Below are 18,663 nucleotides of genomic sequence, written 5' to 3'. Positions count from 1 at the left end.
CTTTACGCTCCTCATTGACCAGGGCATGATAATGACCATTCCTTCAACACAAACAGAGCTCCTATTTCTTGAAACACGCTTTCTTCCCGCTTTATAAATAAAGCACCATCTCTGAATCTTCGGTTGTACGAAATTTCACCATCTCTGAATCTTCGGTTGTTCGATGATGCATCATCTAGGCATTGCGGATCGCCAACAGCCTCCTCATCAGGCAGTTCAACTTCACCTTGGTCGGCCTCGCCAACCTGCCCTTGCCATTTGTTGTCGTTTGTATCGCTACATTGATATGGTAGCATTAGGAAGCAAAAGGGAACAATGGTGGCTTTAGATGAGACTTAAGTGTCATCACACAAAGATTACATGAAAATAGCTGAAAGGTGTAAAACAGGTGAGTGGGTATCATGCATGAATAAGTAACCAATCCAACAAGAATGGCACCAAGTGCTGCATAGTATAGAGTGCATATTATTGGAGGACCGGTGATCAAATACTTTTCATGGTAGGCGAAGACACGGATGGAAATGGTCCACATCTCTAAGGTCAGTACTCAGTAATGAAAGGGGCAATATTGAGCCATTGATGTGCAATAGGAGGTAGTACATGTGTGAGAAGTGAAAAAGAGCAGCAATCATGTACTTGTTGAAAATTGATTTTTTTCCCTACGCCAGTACGATTTTATCTCGAACGGATAAGTACACTTACAACGCCAACACACTATTGGATTGATTTTATTTCGTTGCGCTTGAAACTTTGAATGCAGAAACAACATACCTCAAGGAATAGATGAAGTAACTATTCACACCCAAAATCAAGTTGAGACTCATTTCTAACAAAAAAAAAATATACTTGTAAATAGTAGGATATCGCAATTACAACTTACCAAAGCATTTGTTTTTGGGAAAAAACAATGCATAATCACAAATTTATATACGGTTAATATATTAAGAGGGACGCGCAGTAGGAACTCATCCCTTCTGGCGTGTCTCAAGATTCTTATCTCCATCATGCATCCTCCACATCCTCCTCTTTTGTAATCGGGTGGGGGGGGGGGGGGGTTGTTCATGTCCAAACGCTCTCCTCAAAAAAGGGAGAAGAGAGGGGAGAGACGATGTAGGATGGGAAGAGGTGGCGTGCGAGTGCATTGGCGGAGCTGGTCCGAGAGATCAGAACACGGTGGCCGCCGCCGCGTCCTGCATCTCCGCCGCAGCCCACACTCCTTCCGTTGTCTTGAAACTAACAGATACTCATACAAAATTAATCAGATACAAAGACCATTTCTATGCTATTGAGCTTGATACATTACCGGATATAGACACAACCAATTCTTCCGCTAGAACTAGAAGGAAGAGATTGGTTGGACAATCTGATCCGTGTTAGGGAGGAGTGTCCAACCTACTTTCCGCAACCAAGACCTCTTTGAACAAATCTTTTCCCAAGGATTAAATTGCATCGATGGACCTACTGATAGGAGAAGAAGGTTTTGTCAAGAGTGAGTAGGAGAAAAAGATTTCGTCAAGAGTGAGTAGGCTTGGGTTGTGGCGATCTATCCGCTATCATGTTGGCGCATGTCCATGGATGCTACTTTTTTTTTGAATCTTGTTAGTATATTTACCTTGATTTTCCCTTGTATCCTTCTGTTCCTTTTGTTTCCTCCTTGAGGTTCTTGCTCTAATCGTGAATATCAGGGAGGTATCGATAATTACTATTTTCTAAAGTCACTGTAGGAGAAAATAGTAGTATGCTTTCCAAATAAAAGATATGACGAACGATCTTTTCCAAATAAAAAAGGTGACTCACGATACAGCAATTATTTTAAAAGTAGATATGCAGAAGAAATATTGTCAGAGAGTATCAGTTCTCCATTGGAGAAATACTGTTGGGGAATTACCGCCGAAAAATTATGCACTGTCGAAAAATTACTATCGAAAACATATTGTTGAGGTTGGAGAGTTGTGTAAAAACTTCTCTCATGCGACGTTGAAGAAACGCTGTTAAGAAATTCCGTCCACTAATTCCGTACCGTCGAAAAATCACTGTCAGCTAGCCAATCCTTTTCCTCTGCCACGTCAATGAAACACCAACCTCCCCAAACCCCTTCCCTCCTCTCACACAACCCCATGCCATGGCCTTAGCCACCGCCGCCGCCTCGCCGGCGACCGCCTCTACATCTTTCCCGTCTCTCACGCCGCTCCTGCAGTGCCACTTACCCCGCAGCCGCCGGAAAGCCACAACCTTTGCCTTCGCCCGGCGCTTCCGCGGCACAAACCCTAGCCCCTTCCGCTCCGGCAGCAAGCCCGCCGCCCCCGGCCCCGTCCCCGTCCCCGTCCTCGCCCCCGGAGACGACTTGGGAGCCCTAGAGGCAGAGCTCTGGCGTCTCCGCCGCCGCGTAGAGCTGCGCTTCCAGCGCCTCGCCGCGGAGGCCGACGAGGCCTACAATGACCTCCGCTCCTCCGTCCGCGACGTCGGCGGGGACCGCGTGGTCCTGACCTTCCGCCGCTCGTCGCTACGCTTCGCCGCAGCCGCCCTGCTCTGGTCTCTCGCCCTCTCCGCAGCGGCGTGGGCGCTGCTGGGGCTGGTCTTCCGGGCCTGGCGCCAGCTATGGGGGCGGAACTGGTGGGGTCGGCCGGAAGGCGAACCTGTAGTGACGAAAAGGGACCGGAGCTTGGGAGGGAAGGAGGTGGTGGTTGCTAAGTCGTCGCCTGTGCTGCCTCCGGTCAGCCGCGTCCAGGAGCCAGCAAAGAAGGTCAGGAGGAGGGAACCACAGGCAAGGCTCCCAGAATGGTGGCCGGAGGTGGGAACGGAGGTGGTGGACCTGGGGCAGGAAGCCGAGAAGTGGACGAGATTGGCCAATAGATTGGTCCGAGGTGAATGCCTGTAAATTTCTGAAACTAATTTGGTTTGTTTCTAGTTTACATATAAAGTCAATAGGAATATTGGACCTAACCAGATTGCATGTAAAGCTTATCATTCAAAAAAAAGAGGATAGTAATAGACTTTCTCACATGTATATGTAATTTTTTCTTTTGTCACTACCATGTGTGAGATTTGGTTGAATTTTTGTTTGAACCATAGTTGCCAGATTTGCTGGACAAACTACTGACCCCAATCTAGAATTCCGGATTGATCGGTCTAGATTGGGGTATGAAATTCTTCCTGTTTGCTGACGATTCACTCCCTGGTTCGTTCAAGAAAAGCGAACCAGGTCAAGCCACACACTTTACCATGCCACATCTGCCACCAGTCCACTTAAACCCGCACTGTGACGAGAAGCAAGGAGTGACCAAGAAATAGGAGGTAATAGAGTAGGTGTAAGTGCGCTAGTGCCTGCAACTTCAGTTTGGGAGGAGCTGCGGCTGCAGTTTCAGAGGAACAGCTGCTTGTTGAGAGGTGGAAGAGTGAGTGGTGGCTGCTGTCTTAGGTCAGAAGAAGAGGCGTAAGAGGAAGGTGGCTGTTTGTTGGGCTAGACTGACCCAGCCACCCCCCATGCCTCATTTTTTCCTTTTTATTAATGCATACATGGAACTATTTGTCTTCATTCTGGTAGTCCAAATTGCAAATATGAATCTTGAGATTGAGGCTGCTCGTGACTTCGTGAGACAATCAAATTACATCTTATTGTACTTTGGTTACCACTTCCTTTTTCATGAGATGATGGGGTGCAAAGTGCTAGATAACTAATAGTCTAATTGTGTTGTCCCTCTTTCTTTGGCAGGTAATGTAGGGCATCTAATAATACCCCTGAGAACTTTCAGAGTGCTTCAGTTCTCATATCTTTAAATTTTTCCATGTTCCAGCAATCATTGACAATAGGATTGCGGGGAGGGATTATAGATATGATGATGCAATTCAAGTTAGTCTTTCTACCTGTTAACATTATGGCATTATTAACTTTCCAATTTTTATCACCTCCTTTCCTTGAATTTAAGGCTGGCATGTTCTTATTGTTATATAGTTTCTGTAGTAGGCAAGGGTCAGCATTTTTTATGGAAAAGTAGGTCAACATTCAGAGACATAAGCTAAATTTGTGTCCTGATAAGATGGCCTGGTCCTGTAGATTATGTTCTAACTGTTTAATATTGCAATGTTATGGATTTCAATCCCTTCCGTTGGATTGTGTTGTTAGCATCTATTTCTTGCTAGATCTTATTCCCAGTTGGTTGACCGGCTTCAAATTTTGAGCTTTAAAAGCCAATCCCGGAAGAATCTAGTCTTACAGTTCTGGTAGAAGTTAAGAGATGGTGAAGCTACCTATACAAATGCACATCCAGCTTGTCTGGCTCTGGCTTTAACATTGGTGGAACCTGTAGAGTTTGATATGCCAGCTTCAGCTTGTCTCGAGAAGCTAGAAGCCGGGAGCTGCAGCCTGGCATATATGCATGTAATTGCAGGAAAAATAACCCTAGCATAGCTTCTTGGTCTATTCTCTTTGAAAAGATATCTCTTTCTCCTCTCCTTTAGGATGAAAGAGGAGGTTGCAGCTCCTCTCTAAGGGGGTGTTTGTTTCAGCTTTTAGTGGCTTTCCAAAAGCAAAAGCACGTAAAATGAACCAAACGGTATGCGTTGGCTGTAGGCTTCGCCGAAGCCACGGAGCAAAATAGGCATACCAGGGAAAGCACCTCCGGAGGTGCTTCCCGCGGCTTCCCGGGGCTGCGAGCGAAACGTTTTCGGCTTTGGACATTTGGTTTGAGGTAATTACGAGCAAACTGCCATCCTGAGGCTCGCCCCCGTGATTCACAAAAAAAAAAAACCTCGCCCCCTAATCGATTGATGGACACGGACCTCCTCTTTGCCGTCCACCCGACCCGCGCCGCCCCAGATCGCTGGCCCCCTGACTTGCGCATCGGCTGACCGCCCGACCCCGCCCCCTCCCCCCCGGGCTGACCTCCTCCTGGGCAGACCTCGTCCTGGCTCAATTCCTCCCCATCCCGTGCGGAGGACGGCGGAGGGCTTCTTCCATGCTTCGGGAAGACGGCGGCGATCTTCTTGATTCCGAGCTCCCGTGGCGACTCCTTCGTCCAGGAGGTAGAGGAAGGTGAGGTGGTGGCGGCGCGACGATCATCTGGGGCCGGGGATGACCATGGCGAATGGGCATCGGAGAGCACGCAGCGGACGGCCATGGCGACTGGGCGTCGGGGATCAAGCGCGGGCGAGCGAGGCACTGGGGAGTAGCTCGTGCGGGAGGGAAGGAGGAGAGGCCGGGTAGGAGAAGGAGAGCATCGGCCGGCGGCGGAGCTAGGTGGGGGAGGTGCTGGAGCGGCGGTGATGCGCATGGTCGGGGTGGAGTATGCGAGCGAAACACAGAGAGGATAAAGGAGAGAGAGAGAGAGGATAGTGGGGCTCGGCTGGGTTTTCTTTTATTTTTTCTTTTCCTTTTTATTTCTCTCTTTCTCTGGCTGGGTTTTCTTTTATTTTTTATTTTCCTTTTTATTTCTCTCTTTCTCTTGCTGGGTTTTCTTTTATTTTTTAGAGAGGAAGAATGCATGCTAAATAAATTGTATCTAAATGGATGTTGTATTATTTTGTATATGAATATTCATGTGTATAACATGCTTGTACACTTTAATTAACAAATATACATGTTCTCGAAACTCTGAGGGTATTTCAGACAATTTCTCAGCATACAGCTAGACAGCCAGCCAATGTGTCAAACAGTGAAACTCGGAACAGCAGCTTTTCCTGCACAGCAGCTTTCCCTGCACAGCAGCTTTCTCTGCACAGCCAGCCAGCCACAGCCCAAACAAACACCCCCTAAGGCTGGCTGGATCAGCTTCCTTAGTCTCTTTTTTAAAGTTCTTCCTTCCGTTCCCTATTCACTGTACTGTACAGGCATTTCTGAAATACCTTATTGCAAATATTATTTTCCAATGATTTAAGATTTATCTGTGTCAGATAAGTTCTCCAGTCTTTTGTGCATCAGAAATATTGTTGGAATAAATAAGGTTACAGTTTCCAACATGCCTTTTTACGGTTGCTTAACCATGCCTTGTTTTTTTAAATGCAGCTAAGGCAGTTGTGCAAAATATCAGGTGTTAACGTCTCATTTGACACAGAGAATGCGCGTGATTCTTTCTATAGGGCCACAACAGGCTTTGTTCTTGATGATTGCAGCAGGTGTGTTTTGTTTCAGCTCAACTTTTTGGGGTTTCACGTCACATATTTTTTCAGCTCTTCCTGGCAACTATCTGCTATAGAAGAACTTGTAGTTTTACTTATTTTTCTTAAATAGTTATTTTTATTTTATCGCCTACATGATCTGCATGGTCCTGATATTTTCCTTTGTACTAAAGAACAGCAGAAGACATGGGAGTGGCACAAATCAATGGAGAGAATCCAAGAAATTTTCTCGCTGGTCTTGCTATTAGTATTGGGCTGGATAAGTTCCGTGCTGCCACACTTATTTGTGCATCAGTTGCTGCTCGCACTCGAGCATGCCTCTTGCAATGCTGGGTATGGATTTACCTGGGTTTTAGATATGTCTATGATCTTACATACGTATCAGTCATGTTGATTATATCTATACATTGCCCTCAGGCTTTAGAGATTCAGGGAAAAAGAACAGAGGCACTAGATGAGCTTGTGAAGATTTGTAGAATTCATAGTGTATTCCCTCCAGAAGAAAATTCGGTATGTATTTTGCTTTTTAGCTTGCCAATTTGTTTTCCAGTGCTACTATTTTCTTCTTTGAATCCATTTCATTCCTTGGCTTCTTAAGAGTTGTGAACTTGTGATTCATCGGTCTGCATTGTGCTGTGCGAGTGGCCTACATTGTGCTATACTGCTATATGTTTTGACAACATGTAAATCCAAGGGAAACAACTGTAGCAACTCTGAGACCAAGTTAAACTTTTTTTCGTGTGAGCTGAGGAAGAAAGCCTAGTTGAGTTTCCATGTTTTTCCATGGTGTGTCCTGCTGGGTCTATGGTAGGCTGTAGTGTGACCTTGAGGCATTAAACAAGTTCCCCTTGGTGATTGCATGTCTCTAGCATGAATATTAGGTTTCATGATCAGTGGTGGCATGATATTATTTCCACTGGTAATATTTGGTTTGGGCTTACTTGCTTTCACGAAAATAAATTCTATTTGCTGATGAGACTCTTTGCTGATCACTACTCTCATGTACTATGCACGTAACCTGAATTTAAAAACCCTAGGACTCAATTCTTGTGGCATTTTGAAATGTTGTTACTGCAAATTTATCCTCTATTGGTGAGAAAAAACATGAGTCATGCAAGCTCCGTTTTCTTGTCTCCTGCAGGCAGAAATGGAAATGGTTGCTGGTGGACTAAAAAAGAACTTGGAAGTTTCAGAGAGGGTTCACCTTCTATCTTTATACAGGAGTGTTTGTACTGCTGGTAATGTCAAAACCGCTGCAGAAGCTCTTGGCCTGGTAAGTAGTACTTGCCATGACCTGGGATATACTTTGCAACAAAAATCATATATGTTACGTTGTTTGTGAAAATTGCACATCTAAATAGTTGAATACTAAGTCCGTTAGCATAGTCTGTTTTGAGAATATCAGAGTTCATTGGATGTGCGTGATAGTCCAGTGAAATGCTATCCCAGAAACATTAAGCAGATGCATATGCCAAAGGGGCAGATGGGCGGAGTACTTTCCTTCCACACCACTATAAGACTTACAACTCTAAGAGGCATGTGTCCCAATTTAACTCCTAGGGTATCCTTGAAGAGTTTGTTGTAGTGGACCTGTGTATATATGCAAATAAGTTGCCCACATCGACCATTTTTAGTTGAATTGAACCAGAACAAACTAGTGGATTTCAACGGCTCTGGTTGGGCATTGCTGTGGCTTTCTCGAAGCAAATTGCAGAATACTCTTGGAATTAGTAGATTTCTACAAGAGAAAGCAACTGCATACTTGCCCTAGAAGTAAACAGTAAAAATGTATAGGTGCAAATTCCTCTTGGAAGAGAGATGAATGTTGAACCCATGAGGCCAGATCCTCAACATTCTAACCAACCATAGCCGTCAGTTACTACAATCACAGTTTATCCTTAAAAATAGTTATGTTCTCCCTAGAGTCCCACTCACATCTAGCTGGAATGGTATGCCTATAGTACTATGATACGTTGTTTATCTAATGGTATTGTCTTGTTGTGCAGAGCTTGCGGGATCAATGAGAAGACATATGCAGTAGAAGCATTCATTTTGGCAATGATTTTTTTGTAGTTCCAGCTACCCGTCGACACAACCCAGTAACATTTTAAGGCTTATTCCTGCTAAAATATGCATACCTGAAGCTTCTGGCATCCTCAGTTTTTTCAGAAGTTGCAGAATGCTGCTAGCGCAAAAACCAGACAAGGCAAACCACCAAGAGCATCTATTTTGATTCGCTGCGGGGGCAATGAAGATAAATAAGGTGAATGTAGGGCATAGCACACGGGGGTTTTTCCGTTTGCACAATTGTATGAATTCATGTACTCTAGTTAGTTTCCTTTGTTACAGGGGTATAACCCATTGGCACATTAGATATATTAGGTCTTTCTGGAACCTACATTTTTTGGATGGTTAAAACAGGTTCATGAAGAGCTCAAGGGTTTTTGGCCTCTGTGTGAGTATCATTTATTTCTGTTGGTGGTGACGCTTCCCTTCATGGTTTTTCCTGAACTCCTGGGTATGGGGAACGTTGTCATGGATTGGGAAACGGGAAAAATAATCTTGTAGAGACAACTTTCTCAATCCCCACGAGGCCACGATAGCATCACCCGACCACGTTTTGGCAGCCATGGTGTTCAATCTACCGCGATATGACAGCCAAAGGAAGATCTTGTGCCTGTGAGGAATAACCGATAACCAAATTCAGTCGTTGGCAAGCCACATGGTGCCGAGATCACTGAACAACACCGTCACCGTCCCCTTAACCTGCACTGCGTTGACGTCCAGCGGTCCAGGAAGTGAAGTAGAAGATCAAGCTGCTGTTCCGGCGTGTGTGAGAGTGACAATAGGAGGTCGACCAAGCACTCCTCTCGTTCTTCCAGGCAAAATGCTATGGCAGTTTGTCAATCGCTTCCATGCTTTTTTTTTTTGACAATCAGTACCACATATATATTCATAGTAACAAATACTAGTAGAGATACATGAACTGACTCCAACGATTATACAAAATAAAGTTTAAAAGATAGTATCAAATCTTCGAGGTCTTTAAATTCTTTCTTCTTCCAGAACACAATCTTGTACTCTTCTGAAGGCAACTAAAGATAGATAACAAACCATAAACCTGTAAATACAGACGAAAGTTCTCCCATAATTTTTTGAGCGCGCACGCAATGATTAAAGCAGTCATTCAACATCGGCAAGAGTACCAACACCAGGATGTCAGGGAATAACAAACGACTAGCTTTGTCGTCGTCGATGGAGAGCCGAGAGTACGAATCACCATTATTGAGGACGTAGCAGCCGGGACAAAAACTGCGAGGATAATCCTCTTCGTGGCAACAACGACAAAAGATCCAAAATCGATCTGCAGAAGCAAGATCTAAAAGCCCATACCTAGAAAGTTGTATCGTTCAACACCACCATTGACGCCGAGAAGAAGATCTCGTCGCCGAACGAAAGGCCGAAGATCACTTATTGCAGACGATGCCATCTTCATTGAAGGGAAACCAACAAGAAAAGAGCTACCAAAATCCTAACATAATCTAATGAAAACAATATTTTTATTGGAAACTTCACGCATAGATCGGGTTTTCCACTCCTCTCGACACCGGTGAAGCCGACCGAAAGAGGGGGAGTCGATCTATGGATGAGGATAAACTGGAGGGGCTAGGATTGAGGCGGCAGCTGCGCGTGCGTATCTGTCGATCGTGACGACTAACTCTCTCTCTCTCTCTCTCTCTTAATCGCTTCCATGCTTGCTTTATGTCATTGGACGCAGTAAAAGTTTGTAACTCAAGATAGAACTGAGCTTATCATCCCAAGGCGGGCCACCTTGCAGATAGTAATTTCGGTACCCATCCTGGCACTCTGGCAGCCGTCGATCTATTCATTGAATTATAGATTGTAGCATCGCCCGGCGCGTGTTTGGGTATGGGTTAGTGTGAGCTCTATCGGTGAAAACTTGACTTGGGCCTGTTTATACGCTTAATTTTAGGGAGTGTCTAATGAGCAGCTGACTGTTTTACAATTCGGTAACAGGCAGATTTCTGTAGCCAATTAAAATATGACAGCTGTACAGACTTCAAATAATGAGAGGTGAACGAAAACTGTCTGTTTTGCATTTACTAAACAGACATATTTTTGTCTGCTGGGCCGAGTCTTTGATTTGCATCCTCGGCTAATGAAAATTGAGTTGATAAAAGCCCAGCAGTAGCAACACGTGGCTGAGTTTGGCTCGGTTCAATGCAACAGCAAAAGAAGGGAAAGCTAGGACAATGTGAGTAACAGTAAAGAAACTGAAAGCTGATCTTCTCCAGAAACACAACATGCCCCGTTGCATTGGCTGATCGGTGGTTGATGGTATTGGACAGATCCAAACATCTAGCGAAGGGAGAAGAAGATAGGAAAGGGAAGGGAAACAAGATCCGGATCAGAGATGGGGCAAAAGGAACAAAAAAAAGTCCACCTGAAGATGGAATTAACCTGCTGGATGTAGAAGAGAGTCTGCAAACCCAAATAATTCTCCTTTCAAAAACCCTTCAATCTTACATACTTTCACCATCAATTGGAAACATAGCTGTCAGTACAAGTAACATGTAGAGGAAAACCTGATAAACCTAGTGTTTTTATAGAAATTGCATTGGCACTGCAGTCCTGGATGGTCAGGAACAAGAGTGATCCCATGGCGAATGTATCGGAATGAGCGGAAAAGCCAAACATGCATAAAAATCATCCAGAAATGCTATTTCACAAAAATAGACGTTTTAGCATGAACAAACTTGCATTCAAATTTAGTCCATTGTGTTCATTGCATTGAACAAACCCAGAATACTACAATTTTGATACAAAAGCTGGAAAAGAGAAACCGTAAACACAGTGTCTTCAGATGTGATTCCCATGCACAAACACAGATGGCAACTTCCAAAAAAAAATAGGGAATAAACGGGCAACCACGACCACCAAACTTCCTGCCTGCAACACATAGAATGAGATTGTGACAGTGCCTTCCGTTTTGTAGAACAACAACATCAGTACATCGGTACCTACGTCGAGTATACTGATCAAGGTGAATTGATTCCAGCTAGTTCTGAAGCTAACACCCCATCGGAGTTTGTGTAGAAATCTGCTTGCATGGTGTTCCCCTGATACATTGACATAGCTGCAGCTCCATCTTTTGGAAGGCTGGGAGCTTTAGAAATCCCCTTAGGGATCCTCTAAAACAACAAAACGATATAAATGCTCAGCTGAACAAATTATATTTCTGAAACAAAGATGTTACTACATGGAAATGATTACTAGACAGCTGTACATAATACCAGTCTTAGAAAATGAATGGACTAACACAGTTTCCAGACCAAATTCCTGAGCCATTATGTGCTCATCGCATCAGGGACTTCTGATCACCTGTCAACTCTATCCAGCTAGAAAACACTACAGCTTACCTTCATGTTCATTGACACAAAAAAAGAACAAGAATTAACATCTACAGAATTATTTACATATACAGATTGGTGACCAAACCAATCTTAATATCTACATGCGAAGGGATTGTCTGAATCAAATTCACAGAGATGCTTGACTTTCCAAACAGTTTGGAGACACCTATGAGTTTGCATCACATAGAGGTGACATGAAAATTGCTAAATTCATGGAACTACTACGTTTGACAAAACACTTACTCAAGTGAAGGTGATAAATTGACAAAAACAACTAGGCAATAACTGAACGACAGGACAAAGAGACTGAACAACGAGGGTAAGAAATGAAGAACAAGAATAGTGACAAAGTGGGAACAAAGAAATACTAAATCAAGAAAGAGATAAGGAAATACCAGTGATGGAAGAATTTTCAAGGATAATTATCATCTTGTTCTTCCTTAGAACATAAATATTGATAACTCCAAGAATAAAAGGGGAACGAAATGAAGAAAGAGAGAGTTGCACCACACACAGCAACTAAGAGTAATCCATTAAGCTACTGTCTAACTGACGGAACTGACAAAGTATCAAACAGAAACTGAAAAGAGAGACAAATCTGAACTTTCTTCTTTTAGACGACTAAGAAAGAAACTGAAGCTAATGATTACTGAAGAAAAACATAAATTAAATTGAACTGAGAAAATTAAGACTAAAAACTAAGTCCATCCGCCTTTTCCCAGGCTTCAAACCAGCTTTGCAACTTAGGAAAATCTTTAAAATGGCATAGGAGGAGTTCCCCACGACTCCATCCCCGCTAAAGAAAGAGAAACCAAGAATATAAGAAAGAAAACAAAATAATGAAGAACAAAACAGAGAAACAATGAAGTAAACCAGAAACTGAGGAAATAAATAACTAAGAAACTGAAGTGAACTCAAGAAAAAAGGAGAAAGAAAGAAACAATGAGAAACTGAAGATACGAAAAACTAACCAAATAACAATGAGATAAAACTAAATAAATAAATAAAAAATAAGCAAAAACTGAAGAACGAAACAGAGAAACAATGAAGTAAACCGGAAACTGAGGAAATAAATAACTAAGAAACTGAAGTGAACTCAAAAAAAAAGGAAGAAAGAAAGAAAGAAACAATGAGAAACTGAAGATACGAAAAACTGACCAAATAACAATGAGATAAAACTAAACAAATAAGATTGAACAACAAAGTAATGCAATAATCATATACTGAAATCTAAACACAGTGATTGACAGACTAAATAACTAAAATAGAACATAGAATGTAAACTGAAAGACTGAACAATCGGTAAAATAAAAAACTTAAACTGAAAAAATAAGAAAAGAAATGAAAACTGAAGATGCAGGGAAGGCACTAGCCACTAGAGCAGCCGGCCATCACTCTACTCCATTTAGTGTGCCTGTCTCAACAACAAGAATAAGAACACAGTCGTGTTCCGGAGCAGAATGCAAATTTTGCCAAAAACACACTTGATTTACTTAGTAAACACAGCTTCACATATACTACATAATGAAAAAAGCACAGCCTCGTGTGTTTTACCTCAACTAAATGAACATGTCTAGGATCAGACGGAACATCATCAGCAAATGGTTAAGTTAATTACCTTCTGTCTGTATGTTTCAACGGATCAACATTGTCTCCATTTTGTCAAGCAAAAAAGGAACCCCATCTATGATCCCTGGCTTGTGCAAAGGGACTAATACTATACGTGATAACAGTATGCACGGGCTTGATGAAAATCTTAGGCTCGCCACTGCGTGATAATATCATCACTATACATATACTACCTTTCAATTACCGGAAAAAACTGTACAAGGTGCATCTCTTTGGTACAAGAGGCCCCTTCAAACCTGAACCCTGATGTAACCAATATGCTCCCACACCAAACTGAATCCTAAACAAATCAAACCGTTTGCAGATCAGAATCTGAACTAAATATCTATCCATGGCGCCGAATCAATCATTCACCACCCTGAAAATGGTAATCTGAGGGGTAAATACACATCCCCGACGCCGAACCAAGCATCCTCCCTGCCTGTACTTAGGGCTAAAGCTGTCCACGGAATTGGACCCATATCGCTGCTGACAGATATAACTAGCATCAAACAAAGAATCTATCCACTAGAGCGTTCCTCCAAAATCTGCGCTCCCCCTGATCGCCGCTCTCCAGCGAAATCTGCACTCCTTCAATGGTAGGAAAATAGAAAACTAACTACAAATCTCTACCAGCTACCATTCCACTCGAGGCACCACAAGCAGCCAAACCCTCACGCCCGCGAACGAAAAAGAGGAAAAAAGATGGAAGGGAACAGAGAAACAAGGACAAAGGAGTACCAAACTAGTCGGCGGCGTCCAGCCTTCAGCACTCGTGATCCACCACTCTCTCCATTAGAGGGCTGACTGGCGACAGAAGCCCTGCAGGCCTCTCCGCCATAGACGTCTCGGGCACCTCCCTCGCCTCCTCCATTGAAACAGAGCGAAATGACACGCCCAGATAGCAGATACTAAGACAACACGGCCCAGAGCCAGCCCAGGAATGAGATGGACACGCTAAGCGCGTGACGAGATACGTGCGACTCAAAAAAGATCGAACAGAAAACTGACTGTGCGCCAATTGAAAAACAGCTAGCTGTTAGTTAGGAAAACTGTAATTTTATTGTGTGGCGGTGGGAGGAATTAAAACCACTTCATTTGATCACATGCAATTTGAAAGGTGTTGTGTTTAACTAAATTAGTTCATTCTTAATCCCCTCTAATCTGTCCAACCATACTTCGATGGACATAAGATCTACATAAAAAAGATGCGTATCGATGTTGTGATCTCATTCCCGCGACCAGTTCCTAGTTTCGGCTAGTGTTTGAAGCTCTATTTCGTATTTCTTTTGGAGTTTTTTGGACAAATTTTATCATATTCATCGCACAACTTCGACCATTTTAAATTTTCTTGGATGGGTAGCTTCATCTCATCGTTTCACAACCTTCATGTTAAAAGTTTTCGTTTTTAATATTTGTATACAAGTAGATCATGTATGGGGAGCCGGCGACTTGTAGCGTTGCAGTATCTTGTGGAGGGGCATCTGTAATCATGCTTCGTCAGAGTAGGCGAGTTCCTTGAACTACGTTATCCAATACCGTGCCTCGGTGTCGTCTATGATCTTGCATGGTGGTAATTGCATAATATTCGACACAAACACAACAACATGCTACGGAATAGTTTAGCTTCTCCGTCCACGCTCTGCTGTATCGATTCCTCTTTGAGTTCCCTTGTATAATTTCCTTTTGGTAAGAACACGAATCTGATCTTCTACCATCTTAAGCTGAGGTGATTTCCTTGGATGCATGTATTAGAATTCGTGGCTTGTGGTTGTGCAAGGCGTGAGCGAGTGAGCGAAGATCTCATTGCCGCTCCTCCTCATCGCCCGCGGCTCTGGTGTCCTGTCCGTGGTGGCTTGTGAGACCTGGATGGCGTTTGTGGCGCACCGGCACTCCGCCGGCGTTCCAACGTTGCTGCGGGAATGGTTCCCAGAAACTATGAAGGAAGCTCTCTCCTACCAAATGTGAGATGTGTAGCTTGTTAGATCAATTCTCAAGCTCGAGTCAAAACACAAGTATACATAGACGGTAAAGTGCAAAGAAAATCAAAATTAAGACTAACCAACCACCAGCCCCTCCACGCACAAAGTTCAGACTCACGCGAATTTTAGTATGAACTGAGCTTGCCCTAATCTAACTTGAGCTCGACCTATTTATAACCCTAGACATGGCTACCTCAATGTAGATTAATTAGTCTCGTTCCAAAAAAGGGCACACAGGCGCACAATTTGATCTTCCAATAATAGTCCAAAAAAGCTAATTGTCGGCCGGTTGCGTTCCTCGTGCCGACGTGGCACACCACACACCACTTTTCTTCTCTTCCCACGTTTTGTTTCCTATAGCCGCTCGTTGGCTGCCTCTCATTGATGCTCCTCCGCATGCTGCAATTTTCACAATGCAGTGGTCATCGTTGCTACTCACTAGCCACATGTGTTGCAGATCTCCCCACACGCTCGTAGTCGATGTTTCTCTCCGTCCACTCTGCTACTACTTGCCACAATGTGGCACAACTCTCGACGGCAAGCTCGCTACGACTTCTAGGTTGCACATGGTGATGGCTAGCTAGAGAGCTCGCCACAAATACCATGGTAGAGCTCGCCATGGACACCATCGACGACACCCTCCCCCAATACGTTCCCGAACCTAGAGAAGATGATGAGGCATAGCTTCAACTCAGTTGTCTCCCACGGACCTCCGACATGGCGATGACGCCTCGATGCATCCATGGTTGATACTCGATAACACGGGTATTGTTTCCTAGGAATACCGTATGCTCCATAGCTTGTTTCGAAATGCTACAAGTGCCTATCTTTTTTGTTTTGTAAGTACCAGTAAAATGCTGCAATGATTTTTGGCCATACATTACAAGAGAATTCTCAAATGTTGCACATGTGTCTCCATGATGTGTTGACGTTTTTGTTGCAATGACGTCATACCTTCAAACATTTGCTACAGTCCAATAGGAATTCATTGCATACGTTAATTTTGGTGCAACCTATTCACAACTTTAGAGACACGGAGTGAAAATGTTGCAAGCAATGTTATATACGCATGTAAAACATGTTACGCTAAGGGGTTTTAATTAAGTAAATCGGACGGCTGGCCAGCTGGATTTTCCCCACGAGGGGCCATAATAGTGTGTCATTTATTTCTCGCCTGATTTCCTTGGGACGTAATTAATTCATTCCCTCAATACATTGCTCAAAACTGGAAAGGGCACGATCACGCCCATCCTCATCATCCCCTGTTCTGGGATTTGACCACCGGGTACAGGTAGCACTATTTGCTGATCTGACACAAGATGGGACGGGCTTGAGTAGGACTTGCTAATTTCGATTCTTGCCATATATCACCACAAACCTCCCTATAAACAGCCAAGCTGCACTGATCGATCCAAACCAATGGCGTGTGCGGCTCGCGACGTTATCATGCGCCTGATCCCTCTCCTGCTCCTCCTCGTGGCCTCTCTATCCACGGTTACGAGTAAGCCATGGATCTTCCTCTATTTCTCTTGCACGGAGCAGTGAATTGCTGACGCGTGGTTTCCGTTGTGGTTTTGCGTTGGTACGCAGGGTCGGCATGGGTGGGCGACTACGCGTCCAACCACGGGTGCGGGGAGACGTTCGTGGAGGAGCTGTGCGACCCGGGGGAGACGGCGGCGAACCGCGCCTGCAGCGACGCGTGCCACTACAACGGATGCCGTGGCGGCCGGTGCGTCTACCTCGGCTCCGGCGGCATCGGCACCGCCCGGGGATGCCACTGCGGGCGCTAGCTACCTGCTAGGCTAGGTGGGACATCGATCGATATGATGTGTTGTTTGAATTTCAGATATGTCTAGAACTTACAGAGGATGCGTTGGCAAATTTCATGCATGTTTGTTAATTTACACCATTTCCTGGATATACAAGTGTGATCGATCATCGATACCTTCAGCATGCATAATAACCTTGATGGGAATGGGCGGATGCATGAGATCTTTTTCATTAACTGCAGATATTCGATGCTTAACATATATGGAAAACATTGATCCTTGTATGCGCTGTCCTACATGCACATAGAAGGATGGTAGGAAGTATGGCCATTTATTTTGGCACAGGAAAGATATCTATTTTTGGTGCTCGCACACGTCAATAAAAGGTATGAAATCTCTACTTGCTTAAAAAGAAGGCACTGGTTCCATCGTCGTTCCACCTCAAAATAATTCAAAACTTTTGTCAAGCCTTGTCCATCCTTCTGCTTAGCCCTCACCGCCTACATGGGCCAGGCCCACCTAATCCCAACACCACATCTCGTCGGCCAAATCAGCGGGTTGGCACGACTAGGCATCACAAATCCCTCTCCAAACCGATAGCATCCACCTCTCCTAACCAATAGCATCCGCTCCGTAAAAAAATAGCATCCACACACTACGCCGCAAGGCTCTCCCACATGTACGTTTCCTAGACACTCAAATCCCACCAACAAATATGGCACAGGAAATCGTTGCCAAGATCACGCACGGTAAATCGCATGGGAGAAATCACGTGCAAAAAAATCATTTTCGCCTACTAGAACTCACGCGCCAAGATTAAATTGCCGCCTATCCAATGGGATATAAGGTGTTCCGATGTTACCCTTGAGCTGCCCCAGACATACACCTGCTTTATTCTTCTAGAAGATAACAATTGTCAACGGTGATTGCACCATCAACAGTTCACACACCCACCATGCGGGTTTCTCCAATCAACATGCAACCCCGATATCCTAACAACAATGTGTACCATTTCATGTCAGGATTTTTGTTTCTAAAATTTATGTCATCATGGAAATGGTAAATAAGTTGCATAAGCATATGCCATTGTGAGTATTTAATATTCATGTCAGCTGTAAATGTTTTCTAATAGTTACATAGAATGCATGTGCAAGACGGTTATGACCTACGGAACAAAGTGTTGGTACACTAACGTACAAGGACAACGAGTGTGAAGCCAACATCCCGCAAGCTGTTAAGGATTTGGCCAAGTTCCTAGGGATAGATTATTTCATTTGAAGTTGTTAGTTCATTTATTTTGAGCATGACCTAAACGTTTCAAGTTCACAGGGATATGTGTGACAATTTTGTTATATTGCTAGTTTTCAGCTTGATTTGTAGTATTTTGATCAGCTCACGTTATTAATATTTGGCACATTTATTTAGTTGTTTTAGTGCACGTGTGAAAGGACGAGATGTCGCCTAAAGAGGAAGGGGGTGAATAGGCGTTTTAAAAATAATAATGGGTTTGGCTTTTAAGAATGTGGAATTAAACCAATATTTATTTTAAAAGCACAAAATCAAAATAGGATAGGATCAACTAAGTGCACTAACAACTAGCTAGAGGTAAGCAAGATAGACACAAGATATATAACACACCTGATAATCAATATAGAAGTATTTTAAGCACGAAGGCTATCACAAGGAAGTAAAATAGGGTATAGAGATTGATGAGTGCATTTTTAGTATGTTTTCGTATCGTTTTTTTACTATGTT

The 18,663-nt window shown here is 43.7% G+C and overlaps 1 protein-coding gene across 1 annotated transcript; it reads left to right on the top strand.

Annotated features, from left to right (window-relative positions):
- Positions 1–2,100: 2,100 nt before the first annotated feature.
- LOC124649740 lies at positions 2,101–8,565 on the top strand. Its single transcript, XM_047189327.1, has 7 exons — positions 2,101–2,864; positions 3,795–3,850; positions 6,002–6,111; positions 6,288–6,447; positions 6,532–6,624; positions 7,256–7,387; positions 8,121–8,565. The coding sequence occupies exons 1-7, from the start codon at positions 2,123–2,125 to the stop codon at positions 8,136–8,138; spliced, it is 1,311 nt and encodes a 436-aa protein (XP_047045283.1). The 5' UTR covers positions 2,101–2,122; the 3' UTR covers positions 8,139–8,565.
- The last annotated feature ends 10,098 nt before the right edge of the window (positions 8,566–18,663 follow it).

This window comes from Lolium rigidum, chromosome 4 (genome assembly GCF_022539505.1).
Source record: "Lolium rigidum isolate FL_2022 chromosome 4, APGP_CSIRO_Lrig_0.1, whole genome shotgun sequence".
Taxonomy (NCBI): domain Eukaryota; kingdom Viridiplantae; phylum Streptophyta; class Magnoliopsida; order Poales; family Poaceae; genus Lolium; species Lolium rigidum.
The sequence above is the reverse complement of the archived record's forward strand: the minus strand, read 5'-3'. Positions and strand labels throughout refer to the sequence as shown.